The following is a 20,030-nucleotide window of genomic DNA, read 5'->3' as shown; positions in this document are numbered from 1 at the left end:
CTTACACGAATATCTTGTTTGTGGTAAAAAGAGGCCCCCTCTCCCGTGGATACTCACAAAAAAAAGTTACAAATATTTCATTTAGTTCTCTTGAGTAAGTAAGAGGAGAGCGGAAATTTTGGAGTGACTAAATCAATAATCAGGGCTACTTATTGAGTTTCACTGTCAACAGGCGATTCAGTGGCTAAAATGCAAAAGCCGCCTGTTTCAATTAAAAATTTGAAAATTTCTCCGTATATTTTGTTTCTTGAAGAGGAAAAAATGGAAATTACGTTTTGAGATTTTTTTTATTACGACCAAACGATCCGGAATAATCAAAGCATCATGTACAGCTGGACCTATTTCTTTTAAAAAATATTAAGTGTGTGCATATTTGTGCAAAAGTTCCAAACGTATGATTGAAACATAGTTTGAAGTTCGGGGCTGTTAGCTACCGAATTTAGCTCTTGTTTTCAAAAGAGTATAATCTGACTGAATTAAAAAGACAATACGTGTACGAGCATCCAAGTTACAGTCAAATTGAAATCAGCGACTGTAGGTTGTATCGGGAAAGTTCCGAGACAGTATGCAAATTGTTGTTAAGCCTAAAGAGCGACCCAGTTGACTGCTTATATAGGATAGGAAGAAAATCAGCTACAAAACCATAACGATTATTCCGTACATCTCTCAGAGAAGAACTGTTTTTGAAAAGTTCTCAGAATATGTCAAGCAAAATTGATGGTGGCTTCCATTCTTCTAATATAGGTGATAAGTTTACAGGCAGGCTCGGACTGGCCATAAGGCCAATCTGCCATTGGCAGATACGCCCCCTTGGCCCGCCAAAAACGCGCCCCTCTGACAGATGGCAAAATAAGAAGAGAAAAAAAAATTACGACCGAGAATATATGCGGAAAATTTCTTAAATGAACGGAAGAAGAGAGAGTTAGGAGTGAAGAGAGGTTCTTTTACGCATAGTGGTGAACAGAGGTCCAAAAACTACTTTCTGAAGCGTAAACACTTTTCTGTGAAATTGTCACCTTTTTGTTGACATACAGGCGCTTTATCCCCCCTCCTTCATTCTCTATGTGTAACTCCCGTAGAAACGATAGCCGGTTCGATTTTTAGACACACGCACACTTTATAGACCTCATGAGAGATCTTTGAACATATTTCTTCCTTTTCAAAATGACTATTGATTTGGACATATCATAGGATATCTCGGGCAAACTTAACCTTAATTTATTTCGAAATTCAAAAGTAAGAGACGTCTAAAGTGTAAACGCGATACAACTATTCTCGCGAGATGGATGTCCACATTGCACATGAAAAATGTAAGACGCGATGGCGTGAGTCGTGAACTCGCAATGCTCTGATCTAGTTTAAAGCAACATTACAAATAAGACAAACGGAAACAAACACGACATGGAAATAGAGCGAGGGAAAGGATGCGCGTTAACGACGGCGCAGAGATACGACTATTCGTACTTGATGGACGTACGTGCTGCATCTGAAAAATTGAAGGCGCGATGACGCGAAGCGTGAGTTCTCAATGCTCTAGCTATATGTTGCCAATGAAGTGTCGCTCATATTCGGGAGAAAAGTTAAAAAAGAGGCCCGAACACATCTCTCCTACCTTCGACTGTGTTATTCACGTAGTGCTTGAAGCACCATTACGAATAAGACAATCGCAAACAAACACAATATGGAAATAAAGCGAGGGAAAGGATGCGCGTTAATGACGGCGCAGAGATACAACTATTCGTACTCGATGGACGTCCGTACTGCATCTGAAATATTGAAGGCGCGATGACGCAAAGGTTGAGTTCTCAATGCCCTGCTATATGCTGCCAATGAGGTGTCGCTCAGATTCGGGAGAAAAGTTAAAAAAGAGGCCCGAATACGTCTTTCTCGTCGTCGGCTGTGTTGATACTCGTTCTTTCTTCTTTTTTCAGGTTCTTGCCTGATTCTTTTTTAGGATGGATTTTTAGACCCACGTCTTAGGCTCGTGTAAACCGCAGCACTGACACGGTTCTTGTGGAATAATGGTGCTTGGATGCGTCCAGTGGCTATAATTTTTTTTGTTTTCTTTAATTTCAGAAGTCTGTCGGTCACTTCAATAGTTCAATTTTACAATTTTTACTCTACGATTAATAAACTCTGAACCTGAAAATAGCGTAAACTTGTGCTGCTTCGCCAAAATTTTCTGAACCCCTCTCCACGAAGGGCATGCCCCATCAGAAAATACCACATTACGCCCCTTTGACCAGGTAAGGGTCTACGCCCTCAGATGCAAGCCAGTCCGACCCTGTTTACAGGGCCGCATTAGCACTCAGAGGCCGGAGTACTCGCGGTTTAGATGGCCTGAACATTGCGGGTTGTATATTTTGTAAATTGAAGGCGGTTCAAGTTTACAAGAGCAAAAGAAAAAAAAATCATTTATAGTACGGTTCGGCTACAATGCCCTCCTTCAAAAAAATACAAACAAAATTTACTCTTGAGCGCATCAAGGAATCGGGTCTCAAGAACCCGATAAAACATTCTGGTCAGAGCTCAGTCAGGAGTTCATAAACATTGACGTTTGAAGCTCGCACGAAAATTCTGATCCCAAAGTTTCATTGAAATTTCAGGCTCAGGTTACAAAAGGTCATCAGGAGCCCTGAATCCTAACCTTTAAGGACTCTATGACCCCTGAAATTCCAGTTTAAGGACTCCTCCAACATCTTTACGATTGGCTCCCAGAAGATTTGAATGGACCACTCGTAGAGAGAAAATTTAAAATAACAATAAATAAATCTGTTTCAGGGAGCCTTGGGTGTAACAACTATAGGTGATTTCCGCTGGTCACAGATTTATACAGATATTTAGATAGCTGATTTACAAAAACCAAGCATCAAAACACGATTCTGAGATCAGCGACACTGATCCATTCGGCCCTGGAAGTTTGAGACATGCTGATCAAAACTCATGTTTCCCTAATCTAATTTATCAATGGCATTCTCTCAACATCACATCATGAGATTTTTTATACAACTTTACCGACTAGATATTGTTCAAACTTGAAAAAAAAAAAAAAAAAAAAAAAAAAAAAAAAAAAAAAACAGTTTCACTTAGAATTTTTTCGAGAATCTATTTCAAAGTTTACAAAAGACGTTACAGATGAGGCTGTAGTGATGGTAAAACACGCAATTACCGAAGATCTCAGGGAGGTATAATCAGGGCCGGATTTACCAATAGGCTACATAGGCTCTAGCCTAGGGCGCAACATTTTGAGGGGCGCAAAATTTTTGAGAATTTATTCAAAACCCTGGTAAAAATTGGAGATAAGCGCTGCGTTTCAAAATACCATAGGAATAAAATAGCCTATAAAATATATAAAATAGCTATAAAACAGCCTATCTAGCCGATACCTATTCGATAATCCTATTTTGGTTTGGCTACTAGGGATCATGAGCTTAGTTACCTTCTTCATCTTTAAGTCTAACAATTTGACAAGTTCCAAATAATTTTACTGTTGGAATGATATCTATACTCGTTACATAGTTTGCTTCAGAGCTTTTTCTCGGACTTTTCAATCTGTATGGCGTTTATTGAATAGCTCATGTGGACTTTTACAGAGCCAGTTATCGACCTCACGGCTTCAGATGAAGAATCAGATTGTGCAGAGGATTCAGATTGTGAAGATTGTGCAGATGATTCAGGTGAAGATTGTGCAGAAGATAATCAATCAGATTGTCAAGAGCAATCATTTGAAGAAAACAGGGCCCAAGACAAGAAAAGAAAAAGCCATTGGGCAGACGAAGATCAACCAGATTGTGCGGATTGTCATGATGAATCATTCGAAGAAAACAGGGCCCAATTGAAAAGACAAAGACAGCAAAGATATTTGGACAAGAAGAAGAAGAATCTAGACAAGAATCTAGGACTCCTAACATCCTTCTTCTGATCTGGAGGGGAGGGGCGTCTGGGGGGCCACCCCCCCCCCCCGCCCCCCACGAGAGCGCCTACTTTTAGGGGCGCCACCTTAAGTTTAGCCTAGGGCGCTAAAAATGTAAATCCGGCCCTGGGTATAATTAGTCAAATTCTTTACGCACTGATGAGGCTGTCAGATGGAATAATGCCGTATGAATAATACTCCCGTGCTACGGCAAAACGCCGTGTGACAGAGTTTAAATATTGCCAAATTCCTCTCAATTTTATGAATATTTTTGAGAAAACTTATAATAATTTTCCTTTGAACCCTCTAATTTTTTTACAGTAGATTAACTTACGAATGAAATTCTCTGGAAAATTAAAAAAAATTATTTTGGAAAACCTATGTAAAAGGGTCGCTAACAGGGTGTTTGCAACATAGAGTACACAGCCTTGTGGTGTAAATGGGAGAGCTGGCGCCATGTTCTGCTCGATGAGTTCCGAGCCTGGTGTGCGCCGAGCTTCGGTCACTTTTTCGATACAGGTTCGATCCAAAATGGTGGCGTGGAATACTTGATAATTCCTATCTCCTTTGTTCACATCGGATGGCCGGGTACCTGTGTATCGGAAATGATCGATTATGTGTCGAAAAAGTGACCTGGCGTGTGACACAGGAGTCTCGGAATTCGGGACTTGGAAAATGCTTAAAAGTGGCGCCAGCTCTCTCACTTACATCACGACTCTATGTACTTTATGGTTTGAAACGAACACCTTATTAATCGATTCTTTACCATAACCTCAAATGAGGAAATATCGATCACCAATCATTGACACCTCGCCACAGGAGCCACTAAATCAGCCCATCCGGGTGACTTTTCATGACGAGGCAACAGCGCACATCTGCTGGCGCTGGCGCCGCCGGCGCGGCAAAGACGCGGGACTGATCTCGCGACATTTTAGTGTCTTCTTGCGTTGGAATGTCTGGTCTGGTCGACCAACCCCTGTCCATGCACAAACACCGACACACAAACACGGTGATAATGACCTTACGCGAATCCAAAGCCCCGTTGCGATTACAATTGCCCTTTTGAACTCGGGATTAATCAGCGATAGACAATCGTGGCTCTCGCTTAGTTCAAAGTGCGCTCTCGCTTTAGTTCAGGCATTATTCTTCAATTTCCCAAGTTGTGCCGTGCATCGAACCTTTAAAAGGCAATTTTTCAAACCTTCGGATATTCGATCGAACAGGACAAAAGGTTGGTAGATGAATCCTTTCACTTTTATGATTTAAGAATTGTAGCGGATTAAGTTTCCCGCGAGGGTAAAGTGCGGGGAATGGGAGCGGAGAGCCGGTCTTCCTTAACCCCTCAAAGTGTGGGTGCTTACTGTGTGTACAGGGTGATCCAGGGTTAAACAGCCAGACTGCAGGAGCCGAAACACCCCCAAATCGTTTACATTCAGAGTTCGATTTTTTTTAGATCATTTATGAATTCAGGGAATAAAAGAACAGGAGAGTACACATTTTCATGATATTTGGTTCACAACCGCTGCCAAAATTCAGGAAAAACGATTTACCGTCTTTGGGGGCCGTAGATTCATCTGGGGGCACTTTTAAAAAAAAATTTATACAACAAAAAAGTCTTATTTTGACCCATAGAACACGCTCCTGCAGACTTGCCGTTTAACCCTAGATCACCCGGGTGTGCCTGTGCACGTGTGTGTGTGTTTTTCTGTCAACGTTTTGCAGATAAGTAAATTCGAGCCGGGGATTTCTTGGAGCCTACTTAGGTCCATACGTAGGAATAGTATTGGCAGTGAGCGGTGAGATTAAAAAAATAAGGACCGATCTCGTGTGCAGTGTTTCAAATTTCCACTCCTTCTAAATTTTTTTTTAAAAAATGCAGCCAGACAATTTTGCACGAAAGGCAAAGAAAAAACACGCAAAATTTCGTTCAATAAATGGTGATAAGTTGGACGAACGTAACTGGATTCGGTCAAACTACATTTCACGTTGCCCATATATTTTTGCCCATCATATTTGATTTTTTTTTTGACAGAGAAGTAAACGACTTGAAGCCCTTAGTCTTCCTGTAAATTTACCTCAGATTACGATGACTATACTCACAGCATTTCAATTATCAGCGTAGCTTGGTTTTCTGTTTAAAAATAAAACATCAGAGAAAATTTAGCAACGTATGATTTACATAGGCTGTTTCTGGTTAAATTCCTTCAATGGTGATTCTTGAAAGTTGGCAACATTGTCTTCCTTCCTCTTAAATTTATGTGAAATAATCGATTCTTGGTGAGGTAAACTGCCTCGCCTAAAATCGATATTTTAATAGATTTAAATGGGGGAAATACTATGTTGCTAACTTTCAAGGATCGCTACTAAATCCGTCCAGTTATCCTTCAAAGAAATGATTTTCCTTTTTTTTTTTTTTTTTTTTTTTTTTTTTTTTTTTTTTTTTTTTTTTTTTTTTTTTAGCACTTAAAATTGACGAAGAGTGGTAGATTAAAGATCGATCCGTGCGGCTGATAAAAGCTAATAAAAAGTCGAGAATTCTGCGTCGAGAGATTCAACTCGGGGAGTGATCAAACAGAACGTGGGGTCTTTTCCCCGGTGATATGGGATATCTTTAAGCGGGATCGTGACACTCAAATGGGCCTAGATAGTTCTCCAAGATATTTGCATTGGAATTTTCGATCGAGAAACAATCGAACTTTACCCTACAGTAGGTATTTTTTTTGAATACCGTGAACATTCTATGCTTATTTTAGGTCATTCAAACATTGCATCATAATGATTCATGTCTAAAATCTAAAGACACTTATGTCAAACGCAGCGAGTGAAAATTCCCCCTTTGGTTTTTTTTTCAGTACTTAAAAGAATAGAAAATAATCCATGCCGATGAGTGTTTTTGCAGGGAATGGACGAGGAGAAGAGGCATCTGAATTTTTGGAGAAATAACGTTATTTATTGGAGAGGAGGAAAATTAAGAAGTTATTTGCACCGTCGGAAATGGAAAATTGTGGTTTAATGTTGAAAATAGTGGTTTTAAAAGCGGAATAAGAGACTGTAGCCGAGAAACTCAAACAGCTAATCTGGTTGAGAGAAAATGAAAGAGAAAGCGACGCTTTTTCATGAATGAAAAGTGATAAGCTCATCGATGGTTATTTTAGGCAGTTAAAAAAGTCAAGAGCAATGAACTTGAGTTCTTCTTGATATGCAGCATTCTTCTTACCCTTGACCTGGACAGACGCAATAATTATTTCAACCACTTACATCTACGCTATGACATTGATGGATCCACTTTTTACAATCACGTTATAAAACTTGGCAGCGTTGCAAAATCTTGTCATTCTCTCTCAACGCATCGTGCCAATCATTTCTGGAACTTCCTTTCCGCGAAAAGGAGGCACGCAAATGTCACGATATCACGTTGGTGCAAAGCGATGATCGGATTTCGTGCGATCGTCTGATGACAGAACGCTTCGGAACGAGAGAGTTTTTCATGTTTACACCCGAAGCACGTTTTCTCCAATTGTGGAGTTTCAAATGTCCTACCAGTCATAGCATCTTTCCAAAGAGAGCAAAGGCCCAAATGTTGGGCCTGAACCTATGAACAAACTGTATGCAGAAAGTAATGCACATATTTAAAAATAATTACACGCAATAAACGTAGTGAGTAATGTATCTCGGTGGTGTGTCAACCTTATAAACGTCATGACACGAGGCAGCTCAGTCCGTTGCAACAGGCGCGCGTTTCTGAGAGGATAGCCAGACTGCCAGAGCGCCTTCAACACTTGGTATATGCAAAAGGGGCAACCTTCGAGCACGAATAGTTGCTCATGCAGGCGTTACTATTGACAAAACGACGATCGATCGGACAGAGGTGTGAACTGAGGGGGTTTCATGCCCAATGGGCCTGTTGCAAACTTTTGCTAGAGCAAAAATAAGAGTTGTTTCTTATAGATAATGCCTCAAAAATCACGATGAGCGCATCGGCAAACTCTGAAATGCACTCATAACTTCACAGTCTGCGTAAGAAATTTGCGGTTTTTTGAGCTTCCCGCTTCAAAAACGATACTACGGCACAGGTGAACATTTTGTAAGAGGAGTCGTTCCATCGTCGGCAATAATCATCATGGCCGACGCCAATCCGCCAAAACACGTTTGATGGGACGAGATAACACCTGAAATGGATTAGACCAGATAACAATCGGTGTGTTAACGTTCATATTTTCCACGCCCGAATTGATTGACCTTTAACTCCCCTCGAACTACGCGCGGAACTGCGCGCAAGCGTCGGCCATGATGAATATCGCCGACGATGGAGCGACTCCTCTAACAAAATGTTCACCTGTGCCGTAGTATCGTTTTTGAAGCGGGAAGCTTAAAAAAACGCAAATTTCTTACGCAGATTGTGAAGTTATGAGTGCATTTCAGACTTTGCCGATGCGCTCATCGTGATTTTTGAGGCATTATCTACAAGAAACAACTCTTATTTTTGCTCTAGCAAAAGTTTACAACAGACCCATTTCGCCCTGCCTTTATGGTATTTTATTATTTTGCAGCCATTTGCGCGCATACTGTATCGCTCTTCTGCCACTATTCCTTTTTTCTACTTTTTAGCGGTGCAAAGGGGCTAATTTTAAAGACCCTTTTTGACCTGAAGAAATCTTATCGAAACTAATTCATTATCATGAAATGACTCGATTAAGAGTAATGCGTACCTCAATTGCAACGCTTGATAATCCCCAATCATGTTTTATTTTTTATAGGAAATTAAAAACGCGAGCGAAGACGCACAACATTGCAATCTTGAGATACGCATTTTTTGACTTTAGCCATGGATATTTTATATTGTAATGTTGAATGCGCCCTTCACATACTTTCAACAAGCGTTTATTTGCATGAACATGATGACTAATTGAAGTGATTTCCGTACGATTTCCAGCATTCACGACCTAGGGAAAAATTTCTCAAGGCACGCCTTTCTCTTTATTGATAACGCCTGCAGCGTATCAGTTCTGATGTTTGTTCAACGCTGCACTTCAAACCACAGAAAACTTATTCAGCTTCCGTTGCTAATATGTGCAGCTCTATTTCAAGCAGGTAAGATGCTTCTCTAGGCTACTCTTACACCCGGTGTTCTTATCATGAATGAACAATCTGTATTCTGAAAAACAATTCCACAGAAGCAGCGACAAAAATGGAGGGCAAGAAATAGTCTAAAGGTGAATCGTGCCTTGATCATTTTCAAAATAATGCATCCATGCAATTATTTACAAAGCAAACGCATTATTTAAGACGATGATTGAGACCTATCTGGGATATTTTGTAAACAGCGAAGTCACTGAAGAGCATCCAATATTTTCTTCTTCTTTTAAAATGTGTTAAAAAATATTGGAAATATAAGGACCATGTCTTTTATAAGTATTTTATGAATTAAATAAACACAGGTATTAAGAGACAAAGTAAATATTAGGTGGTACAACAGGTGGCACCAACAGGTGGTACAGATTATCCAGAAGACCAGGAATTTTAGGATTTTCTGTCTTTTGTTTTACAAAGTGCACTAAATTTGTACTTAATAACCATGTTATTTTGCATTATTGAATACTTAATTTTAAAAAGAATTTTTTTGTGCTCTTTTAACATTTTTACCTATAATTGATGTGCCCGCACATTTCCCGAAAAATTTTGCCTGCAGCGCTTCATCTCGTAAGCAATGTACTGATAGGATATCATGCACTTTCCTTTTGCAAACTAAAACTATAGAAGGACACATTTGCATTTCCCAGTGTTACAGCCGAAGACATATCCCAAAGGGATGATTCCGGCATTGTCCATGCAGATACGCTAACATGAGTTTGGTTTAGTTGTTCAGCTCGACTTTGGTCCCCGATCTTCCTTAGCCTTGCATACTCCTGATCAGAGTTTATTCCAAATTAGAGCCTAAACCAACATATGATAGTTTAACCATCTAGAGGACCATCCGGCCGAAACCCACCCCGTGTTGGGGAGGCAGTGCGAAACGGATGGGTATCGAAATCCCCGACTTTGATTTATCACAGCCGGAGGAACAAGATGCTTAAACTGTCATATCTTCGATAAGATTCGCCACTTTTTCTCATGGTCACCCCAAAAAAAAAAAAAAAAAAAAAAAAAAAAAAACCATTTGCATTTTTGATAATTTTATTTTCAGACGTTGCCGAAAGAAAAAATAAATTCCCCTCGTTCATGTTTCAGCCGACTGTCAAAGGTCCCCTACAATCGCCCGAATTTCTCCTGAGCAGCTGAAAAACGTGGGGGGCATCGCTGAATTGGAGTGCTCCGTCCAGTATGCGCAAGAGTACCCGATTTTGTGGGTAAAAGCAGATCGACTAAACGGCAGTGAGCAGCTCCCTATATCTAGCGGCAGCTCCCTCATCGTTAGGGACAGTCGCTTCGCTCTTCGACATGATGTCTCAAGTTCAACATACACTTTACAGGTAGGATTTTAACGAATCGATCACCGCGTAACAACGCTAGAGAAGGAACCCAGACGTTTCGGCAGGAAAATTTACAGGCCTCCTCAGATAAATGAATTATAATGCAATTTAAAAACTTAGTACTCGGCTGTACAGTGTACCTTTCCAAAACGAGATGAATAATGTCATTATGCTTTTTGCACACGTTGCAAGTGTTTTGCTGAAGGTGTGGGGGTCATCGATGCATCATTCATCGATGATCTTGAAATATGTTGCAAGAACCCTCATCGATGACCCCCACTTTCAACTTAAAACTTTGGGAATGGCACGGTCAATGCTAAGCACCGAAACCAAACATCGATGAAACCAATCCAGTGCTTGCCTGGTTACCCGCGGTGTGTACTTCTATAAACGTATGTCTTGTCACGTGCTGCTGAGTCTTCAAAATATCTTATGTTTTATGTTAACATTCCTACATTGCATAATACAATATTTTGATTTATCGTCATACGTTTTTTGTGACACTCTTCAAAAATTCCGAAAAATGTGTTGGGATTCTTTTATTTACGCATTGAATTGTTGACATGATCAGAGTAGTCCTACCTATTACGGTATTTAATTTTATAGAGATTCCTCATCCAGTGGCGAAGCGTGAATGATCGATTATTGATATTTCCCCATTTGAAGCTGCGTTAAAGAATCTATTTTTAAGGTGTTCGTTGCGAACATCATGTTTATCGATCCTTTTCCATAGGTTTAAATGATGGATCAATCGATACATCGCAAAGCTTACCCCGTTACTGTCTCATCTATCTCGATAGAGCCTGACGGTTCATGGACAACGAAGAACGAAACTTTTTAATCACTAAGAGGACAATGATTGAATTTTCTCAGATATTTGTTTTAATGTCCGATCTATAAGGATTGGTATTCAACTTTGCGCTAATAAAAATAATTTTTTCCTCTAGATCAAAGACATTCAGGAGACAGACGCCGGACTCTACCAATGCCAAGTGATCATTGATCTATCAAACAAGCTGACATCAGACGTGTGGCTACGAGTGCGCAAACCGCCTATGATTCTGGATAACTCAACGCAGGGTATTATGAGAAACCAAGGGCAAAACGTGGATCTCGAATGCTACGCTAGTGGTTTCCCTATTCCGCGAATTTCATGGCGCAGAGAAAATAATGCCATTTTGCCTACAGGCGGATCAATTTATAGGTACGCTCAAAAAAATACCTAACGTACTAGAAAAATGAAATAAAGTTTCAAAATTGCATTTTTCAAACCTCCAAGGGACGTTTTCCAAATCTCGACAATCATATAATTTTAAATTTTTCCGTTCAGTTTTATTTTGACATTAGTTTTTGTTTCGGCTTTCGCGTCAGATTTGTCAGTTTTTTATTTCAATTATATGCACGCCCCGAGCTCAAAAAGGTTTCGTTGTTTTGAGTAGCAATCTCATCGTCCAATCTTTGAAATTTTACTGTACGCACGGTTAACTTTACCCATGGCATAAAATCGGCAGAAAGAAATCACAACGCCTTCGCTAAACATGCGAGTTTGAGTTAAATTTACATGTTATTTCTCCTTCAAGGTGCTGAACCTATAAAAATCGTATTAAGACAAACTTGTAATTTTTGGAGTGGTTGCGGGTTGCCTATCCTCTGAAATCGGGGCGGTAATGTTGTCTCCAGTGGTTACAGTGGCATATTGTGCAAATATTAATTGAGAATTTCAATTTTATAGCGAAACAATTTTAATAAACTGAACGTCTTTTGCATTGTTCCTTTAAAATATGCTACTCACCTACATTGAAGAAAATTCACTTAGGCCGTTGTAAACTCTAATTATTGGTGTCAATAGACGAATTATCACGATCAAATATCATTTCTTTTTTTAAATTCGGCTCATACCAATTTTTCAAACAGAGCTGCTGTCACGAGTCGAGAGTAGATAACTACTGCCAGCTGATTTTTAAAATTGATAGACAGAGCGATGGAAAAAGAAGAAAAGTAGGAAACGGAGAGATCCTATTGGAGGAGGTGGGCGATTGGAATGGACAAAGGAGTTGAGTAATAGACTAACTAACGGCAACCACGAGGGGAGGAGAGGCCCTATAGTTACTTTATCATTTTCCCCCTTAATGCATAACAACCACTCGTTTCAAACCAGTATGATCGGTAAATTTATCCTTTGCCTTCTTAGTCCAATGATTTTTCTGTCAATTTCAACAATCAGCCCGCAGTTCGCTGCCTTTTGGTCAACAATCGTAACAATTCAGTATTGAATCCACTTCGAACACTCAATTAAAAAATTAGGAATATGCTAAATACTGCTGCTAATGATATCAATCAGAATTTTCCTCAGAGGGACTTTCGTTTGTCTATCGATCGCGAAAATTCTCCTAGATCATAAATTTTCAGTTTTTCGGATCAAGGATGCTGAATGCTGCCTCTTATTTTTATTACCAAACCGATGACCATTCAGTGCATTATCACGGTGTCTACTAAAACAGGCTGCCCAAAAATAAGTACTTTTACGGTACTTTTTTAGTACTTTCCCAATAAAGTCAGTACCTCCTCAACAGAAAAAGTCAGTACTTTTCCAGTACCTCAATTTGACGAAAATCGAAAATATCACAAATTTGAATTTCTCCCTCCGAAATGAAAAAAATTCCGGACCTTCTTGTGGAATTTCCACACTTTTTCAGTACTTCCGGACCACCCTTAAAAAATCAGTACTAGTTCCGAACTTTCCGGAAATTCCGGACTTGTAGACACCTTAATTGGACTATATTTTGCAATTTGGAACTATAATTCTGGCCCGATTTAAAAACAACGTATGTGCCATTAGTTTCCCAATGCACATAAATGTTTTTCCAGAGGAGCCAGAATTTATAGCTCCAAATTGCAAAATGCAGTCCAATTATGAATAAGATGTAATGAAAATGATGTTTGCAGAGGTAACATCTTGAAAATCCCGTCGATCAGCAAAGAGGACCGCGGAACGTACTACTGCGTGGCCGACAACGGAATCGGGAGACACGTCTCACGGCGTATCAGCGTCGACGTTGAGTTCCCGCCGATCATCACCGTCCAACGCCCCCGACTCGGCCAAGCGCCCGGATTCGACATGGATCTCGAATGCCATATCGAGGCCTTTCCCTCTCCCCACCATCATGTGGATAAAGGACGGGGCCCCTGTCACCAACAATCAACACTACCTGTAAGTACCATTCGGATGGGTTTGTAACTTCCGGGTCGACATAAATGTCCAAGATGTCGGCTATTTTCATGGGCGTATAGCTAGGGGGGTCCTGGGGGGCCTGGCCCCCCCAGAAATCTTGTGGCCCCTCCAGAAAAACGGGATCCTCCATTCCTCACCCCCCTCCGCTCTCTTCACCACGAGAGGTGGTCCCATGGCCCCCCTACAGAAATTTCCTAGCCACGCCCCTGTCTATTTTAGATCGGATTAACTTGGAGCCCGCGGGATCGAAGAGGAAATCCCGAGGAATCCAAATTTCGTGGCCCCGAAGCCCCTTCCCCCGGGTTCCTCTTGGGGGTAAAAGGGAGCAGGTCGTGACTAAAAAAGTTGAGATTCCGTCAAAATTTTGAATTTGGGGGACATGACACTGGAACAAGGCCCCCTCCCCAGGATTCAATATCGCTAAATTGACATGGATGCGCAGAGAAAAAATGTTACCCAAGGTAATCGATCACCAGGCATTCGAATGCGACAGTCGCGAAGCCCCCCAAATGGATCTCATTTTGCAATTCGGAACTATAACTTACCTAGATAGAGAAACTAATACGATGGTTTTAAACTGAGGCACAATTTATTGTTCCTAATTGCAAAATGTAGTCCAAACATTTTCGGTTGTGATACTTATAGAGAGTCCGTAATTTTGTAACTTTTCCAAGTTTAGAGCCCCCTGAATCACATCAGAAAATGTTTGGAGGGTTTTGGTACTGTCCAATTCGGATTTCTGATACTCGATTACCTAGGACAACCTCCATATACCTATCCTTAGACTGAATGTCAGTTTGGCAGAATTGAATTTTGGGGAGAGGGCCCCTGTCTCCCACCTCTAGAAGTCAATAATTCGAAAAGGAATGGTCTGATTTTGCAATTTTTGATATAGAGTAATAGAGCTACAATTTATTGCAACTTTTGAATATGATGCTATTATTACAAAATTCTGACAGGGGCCCCAATTTTTAAGTCACGACCCTCCTTTTGCCCCCCAATGGCAGCCGGGGGGCTTCAGGGCCACAAAATGTATGGAATCCTTAGGGACAATTCCCTCGACCCCATGGTCTCCGTTTTCATCCCACCTTAATTAACCAAGAAAAAAAGCCTGGTATGGGTGGTCTAAAAAACCCTGTTTGATCTAGTAGGTTTTATCAGTGAAGATTAACTTCTTACTGCGGTGCAGTGAGCCGGGGGGGGGGGGGGGGGGGGGGGGACTAGACTGAAAGAGGATTAAATAATTATCAATTTTGAAATTTAATGTGAATGTTCATGGCAGCCTTAATACATTTATTATCAATTTTTTTTCCTCTAGCTGTCTGACGTTAGATCAACTCTGCTGTAATCCTTCTTCAACAATAAAAGCCAAGGCTACAAGTTTTCAAGGAATCTTTATAACATCATACTATTAATCCTTGAGAGATATGCATGAATCTGCAACACCTGAGGCATGATATCGATTATTTTTAAGGCATGATAGGGTATCATAGGAAAATCAAACGTTGGCCGGCCGCTAACGGACAGGCACTTAATTAATCAATAGATTAGACTCAGCATTTGACTATGAGCTTCCATAGTATTATTGCTATAGGTGAGATGCATATCTCATCTCTCAGCTGTAAAAGCCCTCTTTAAGGTGACTCAGATCATGGATGAACTGCGGTGAGATGCTGGCATGAAAAGACATTGGGAGTACTTAGTTAGACCACAACAAGACAGATGAATCCCTGGTGATAACTAAGCAATAAATCGATGAATGAAACAAGATGAAAGGTTTGAAGCTTCCTGCAATTTGCAGGCCTCAATAATTTCAATCAGTACAGTGCTAGTGAAACTGCGGGAAAGAAAAAAATAAAGTATTAAGTACTTTTTGAAAACTTACATAGTTACTTGGAGAGCAAACCTAGGGCGTCGATGGAGATTAAACGAGGGATCATCGATTGAATATCCTTTGAAAGGATTTGGTTAAGATAAGGGCAAATCGCACTTGTACATAAATCAGGAACCTTGAGCAACTTTAAATATTCAAAGGACTTATTCACAAGTGAAACTCACGAGAAGATGAATACCGAAGAACCATCCAGGTTTGTTTACAACTTGTTATCAAAATAACGCGAATGTAAACAAGTCGCAACTCGCAGTCCCATTGGTTCCCGCCAATTTCAGTGGCGCGCGCGGCAAAATATACAAATTGACGCGCCAATTTTCAAATTAGCGGGGAGTCCACTTGTCGCGCGCATACTGAAAATCAGCTTTAGATCTCCCGTTTTCAAGCCTCTATCTCGGTTGTTTTCGGTCGTGCGAGTCAGGAATCAGGGGTTGTGCGAATAGGGAACTGTCCCTAAGGAATCCGAAGTGCATGGTCTCAAAACCTTCCCAGCCCCCCTTAGGAGGGGTGGGGTAAAAGGGGGGTCATGATCTCAAAATTTTGGGTTCCCGAAAAAATTGCGATTCAATTGCATCAGAGATGAAAAGTACAGAAATATTTTAGTAAAGTTGACGCCTATTAAATTAAAAATCTGTCCACCCTCGGCACAAAAGCGACCGCTTAGAGAGAGAGAGAGAGAGGGGGGGGGGATGATGCTTTCTCCACAAATAAATCTTGGATTGCAAAATTGACGTATATTCTACGGAAAAAGAATACATCCAAGGAATTTGACTCCGCGGAATCCGAATTTCATGGTCCTGAAGCTCCTTTAGCCCCTCTTGGATGGTAAACAGGGGAGAAAGCTCAATTTTAAAAGTTGGGGCTCCCTTTCAAATTGCAAATTGATTGCATCCAATTCGAAGAGTACAACATATTTGAACTTTAATGGCCCCCAAGAGACCAAATTAACCCATTTGAAGCCCAAAAGTAACGTTCTAAAGAATTGCTCTTTCATTGCAAAATTGGCGACGTAAATTTTGCGACAAGAAGTTGGTATTGTAGATAATCGACAGAAAGGAATCCGAACTTCACAGTCTCGGGCCTCACCTGACCTTTCTTAAGAATTTAGGGGGGGGGGGAATGAGGCTGTACCTAGAAATCGGGTTTTCGAGGGTTTCGGCGGGGAGGGGGGGATGCGAAGTTTCGAGATTTCGGGTTCGGAATAGGTCGATTTGTGGATATCTTGGTATTGGATCTTGGAAATCTTGGATATATTGGTAAATCAAAACAGTAAAATAGATGAGGATAATTTATGTTGATTCCCATTATGAAAATTTGTTTCTAACATTGACGTATGCATGTTTTTCCGTTTTTAAAGTGCGTCCAAAGCAGCAACTGGAACGGACTTTACGGATGCGAAACTGCGGATTCTGTCCACAGAACAAAGACAATACGGGCATTATCAGTGTAAAGCCACTAACAAACTTGGACACGCTCAAGCAGACATCGAGTTTTATGGTAATTTTCGCAAATTCTCCATTTTACTTTGTTACACATATTTGAGCAAATAATGGCAAGCAGCAACGTGTCGTTTATTGATTGGTGCGAATTTAATAGATACATTCACTTTAATTTTGGAAAATTAATCCAAGAGTTTCCCCCTGCGGAATTTTGTTGGCAAAATGATCCCTATTCTGTTAGTTTAATCATGACTTCATTTCAAAACTCATTTTACGTAAAAATTTGCCTTTAATAGTTCAAAATGTGAACGGCAGTTTGCATTTTGCACTATTGAACGGTTCTATACAATAAGAATTCTACTTGCGTTCCCGCGTAAGTATGCCCTCCTCCAGATATTTGAAGAAAATTCTGCCTATGCTCTATAATGCTTAAACGCAAATGCAGATGAAATGTTTTTCATTAAATATCTTCCGGTCTTCGCACCATCCGGGTGAACTATAAACGGACCCTATTTAGTCTTCCTGTTTTGGAAAATGTATGTGGGTATAGTTTCCGACAGCCTACTGAGCTCCGGTGATTTTGAAATTTTCATGCGGTTAGAGTATTAATAGAACAATAAATTCATTCGTTGCAACTTCATATGATTTTTAGAGTTTCGATTTATTAAAGTGAGAATAGCTGAAAGCCCGGAATATTTTCAGGATCCAGCAGAAAAAACAGAAAAGAACTTAAAATGAGAGAGTTGTAAAAAATTAAAACTAATTCACAATAGCCGGAGTCTTGGCCCAGAAGCACGGGTTTAACTGACGCGGCAGTAATTTATGCTCAATAACAGAGATGTGTGATGAAGTAATTTTTTTCCTGGTTTTTTCAACGGCCTAACAACTTTGGATGTAACGACTTAACTGAAATCGAATTAAATTCAATTTTTCTTCTTTCTTTTTTCAACAGAAACTGACGATCCAGTATGTCCCCCAGCCTGTGGCAACTCTGCTCAGAGCAAGGGCTGGTTCTTTTGGTGATCAAATAATTCAACTGATGCGGTAAAACTTCAAATCTCTGTGATTTTCCTGAAGACTTATTCTACATTTTAAGGCTTTAGGGCGTTTTGTGTCTCGCTGCCTCGTTAGAACGGTAGTGCACACACCGAATAGATTCTATTGTTTATTCGCTGTCAATTATTATCTCCGAGTGATATCCTCTGAATCAAAAGTAATCATAAGTAATCACAGAAGTAATGACGAGTAGAGATTACGACTGAATAAATCTGTATTCCTGATAGAGCGAGTGATCCCCAGCAGCACAGCACATCGAAAATATTGAAAGAAAATTGCGATTTGTTGTAATGAAAGTACAATATTTCACCATAAAGTTGCAATATTTTTTACAATTGTCGGTCAATAAATGCTATATATAAACGACCATGAGATGAGTAACTTGTATTCAGGAGGGTATGCATAAATTCTAATGCAATAAAATTTACAACCTGCTTTAATTATACTGCAATATATTGTATTTAACACAAGGAGCCTCCTCATTCGGTAAATAGGCAACACCTACAGAACTCCGATGCAGTGGGAATAATTTCACCATGAAATCGAAATTTATTGCAATTTTTGCTTCTTGGGGAGCTGTAATTGATATACACTTCAGATTATCTCACAAGTTTAAGTTCCTATTATCATAATTAGCGTAATACTCGATATGACACTGTAATAAAATAGATTTTTCAAATTTTGCACAAACTTTGTTTGTTTTTATTCGAATAAATAAAATTTTACACAGAAAATAAAAGTGCCGACTGCTACTTGTATCATTAGCATAAAAATCAAATTTTGGAAAAATTGTCGTTTTGTAAAGCGAGGGCACTGAAATCGAGCGACTTGGGAGATTTTAATGCAATATTTCTTTGTAAGTTATTCACAAGATATTTGCTCTTCTTTCATTTTTATTTGTAGGAACTTCGTGTTTTACATACCGTGTTATGCGGCAGAAATCTCATTGAAAAATCAGGCAGTAGAAATTTGATAAGTATACCATTAGGAATCTTTTCAACTGCTGATAGCCCAGCAACATTTTTAGAATAATCAACGTCTTGTTTGAAAAAAGTCCAAATACAAGTAAACGTTACCTCATACGCTTTGATTTGGTACCTTTGCTTGAAATAAACTCATCTTATGTAGCTCTTCGACGGTTTTCGACCCAGTTAATAATTCTTTACAAGGTTTCATGCAACTCTTTTGCGAGCACGCGTTTTTGCGGTTCAAACATGTTCAACATGTTTCGTGACTCTCCGAGAATTCAACGTAGATATTTAGCTAATCTTATAAATATTGCTGCTTATTAAGCGTTATACTCTTCTCAATGTTCTCATGATCTCGAGGAAGAGAGGACACTTTCAATGACAGCAATGATGACCCAAAATGCTGTACAATGAAAAATCTGACCGAATATTCTCATTATAGAAACGTCAAATATACAATAAGACTTTTTAAGAAGTGCACGGTTGTTGTATAATTAAATTTGAGGTTCACTGGACACTATGCTAAGGACACATTATTCGGCGTAAAAACATTGTTGAACGCTCTTTCACAAAATCGTAACAGGTATAGATTGTTCACGCAAATTTTTTGGAGAAAACATGAATTTGTATTGTAGATTGAACCCTTTTGCATGGATGTGTTGAGTTAAATCCCGAATTTGATCCAGTGATTCCATCAATTCTAAAGAGTCTCATTCGGGAGGAGTATACATTAGGATGTTTCCGGCTAAAGTTGGGTGGACGAGATTAAAGGCACTGAAAACGCGCTTCTGAAACATAGAAGAGGAAAAATGTGAGATCTTGTCGGGAAAAATAGAGGGATACTCTCTGGTTGAAAAGGAAGAGAATACCTACATATATTTTGAACTTCCCATGTGCAGTGGAGCCAATTAGCTATACAAGCAACACAGACGGAAATGTACATTTATCACTACTTTTTAGGTCAAACTATGATTTTTTTCTAAAATATAGAAAAACTATCAAAAACAGCGTTGAGCAGTCGGGGGAAAAGTTTGTTTTAATACATCTCTCAGTGCGGCACT

The 20,030-nt window shown here is 39.8% G+C and overlaps 2 protein-coding genes across 3 annotated transcripts in view; one reads left to right on the top strand and one right to left on the bottom strand.

The window, feature by feature from the left end:
• Positions 1 to 6,598: 6,598 nt before the first annotated feature.
• Positions 6,599 to 18,691, top strand: LOC109031116 (lachesin). Its single transcript, XM_072298052.1, is given in 8 exon segments — positions 6,599 to 6,620; positions 8,847 to 9,004; positions 10,142 to 10,383; positions 11,331 to 11,587; positions 13,330 to 13,537; positions 13,539 to 13,594; positions 16,864 to 17,003; positions 17,898 to 18,691. Coding segments are annotated over 7 exon segments (1,056 nt in total). The 5' UTR covers positions 6,599 to 6,620; positions 8,847 to 8,922; the 3' UTR covers positions 17,969 to 18,691.
• The window catches only part of LOC109031115 (catalase), a 22,861-nt gene continuing 20,727 nt past the window's right edge, over positions 17,897 to 20,030 (bottom strand). For both annotated transcript variants that reach the window (XM_019042454.2, XM_019042455.2), the window contains exon 12: positions 17,897 to 19,757. In XM_019042454.2, the coding sequence (XP_018897999.2) occupies positions 19,680 to 19,757 (78 nt within the window). In that variant the 3' untranslated portion in view covers positions 17,897 to 19,679. The remainder of the gene's footprint in view (positions 19,758 to 20,030) is intronic.

The sequence above is a fragment of the Bemisia tabaci genome, chromosome 3, assembly GCF_918797505.1.
Source record: "Bemisia tabaci chromosome 3, PGI_BMITA_v3".
Taxonomy (NCBI): Eukaryota; Metazoa; Arthropoda; class Insecta; order Hemiptera; family Aleyrodidae; genus Bemisia; species Bemisia tabaci.
Note: the sequence above shows the minus strand (reverse complement) of the source record. Positions and strands in the feature narration are given on the sequence as shown.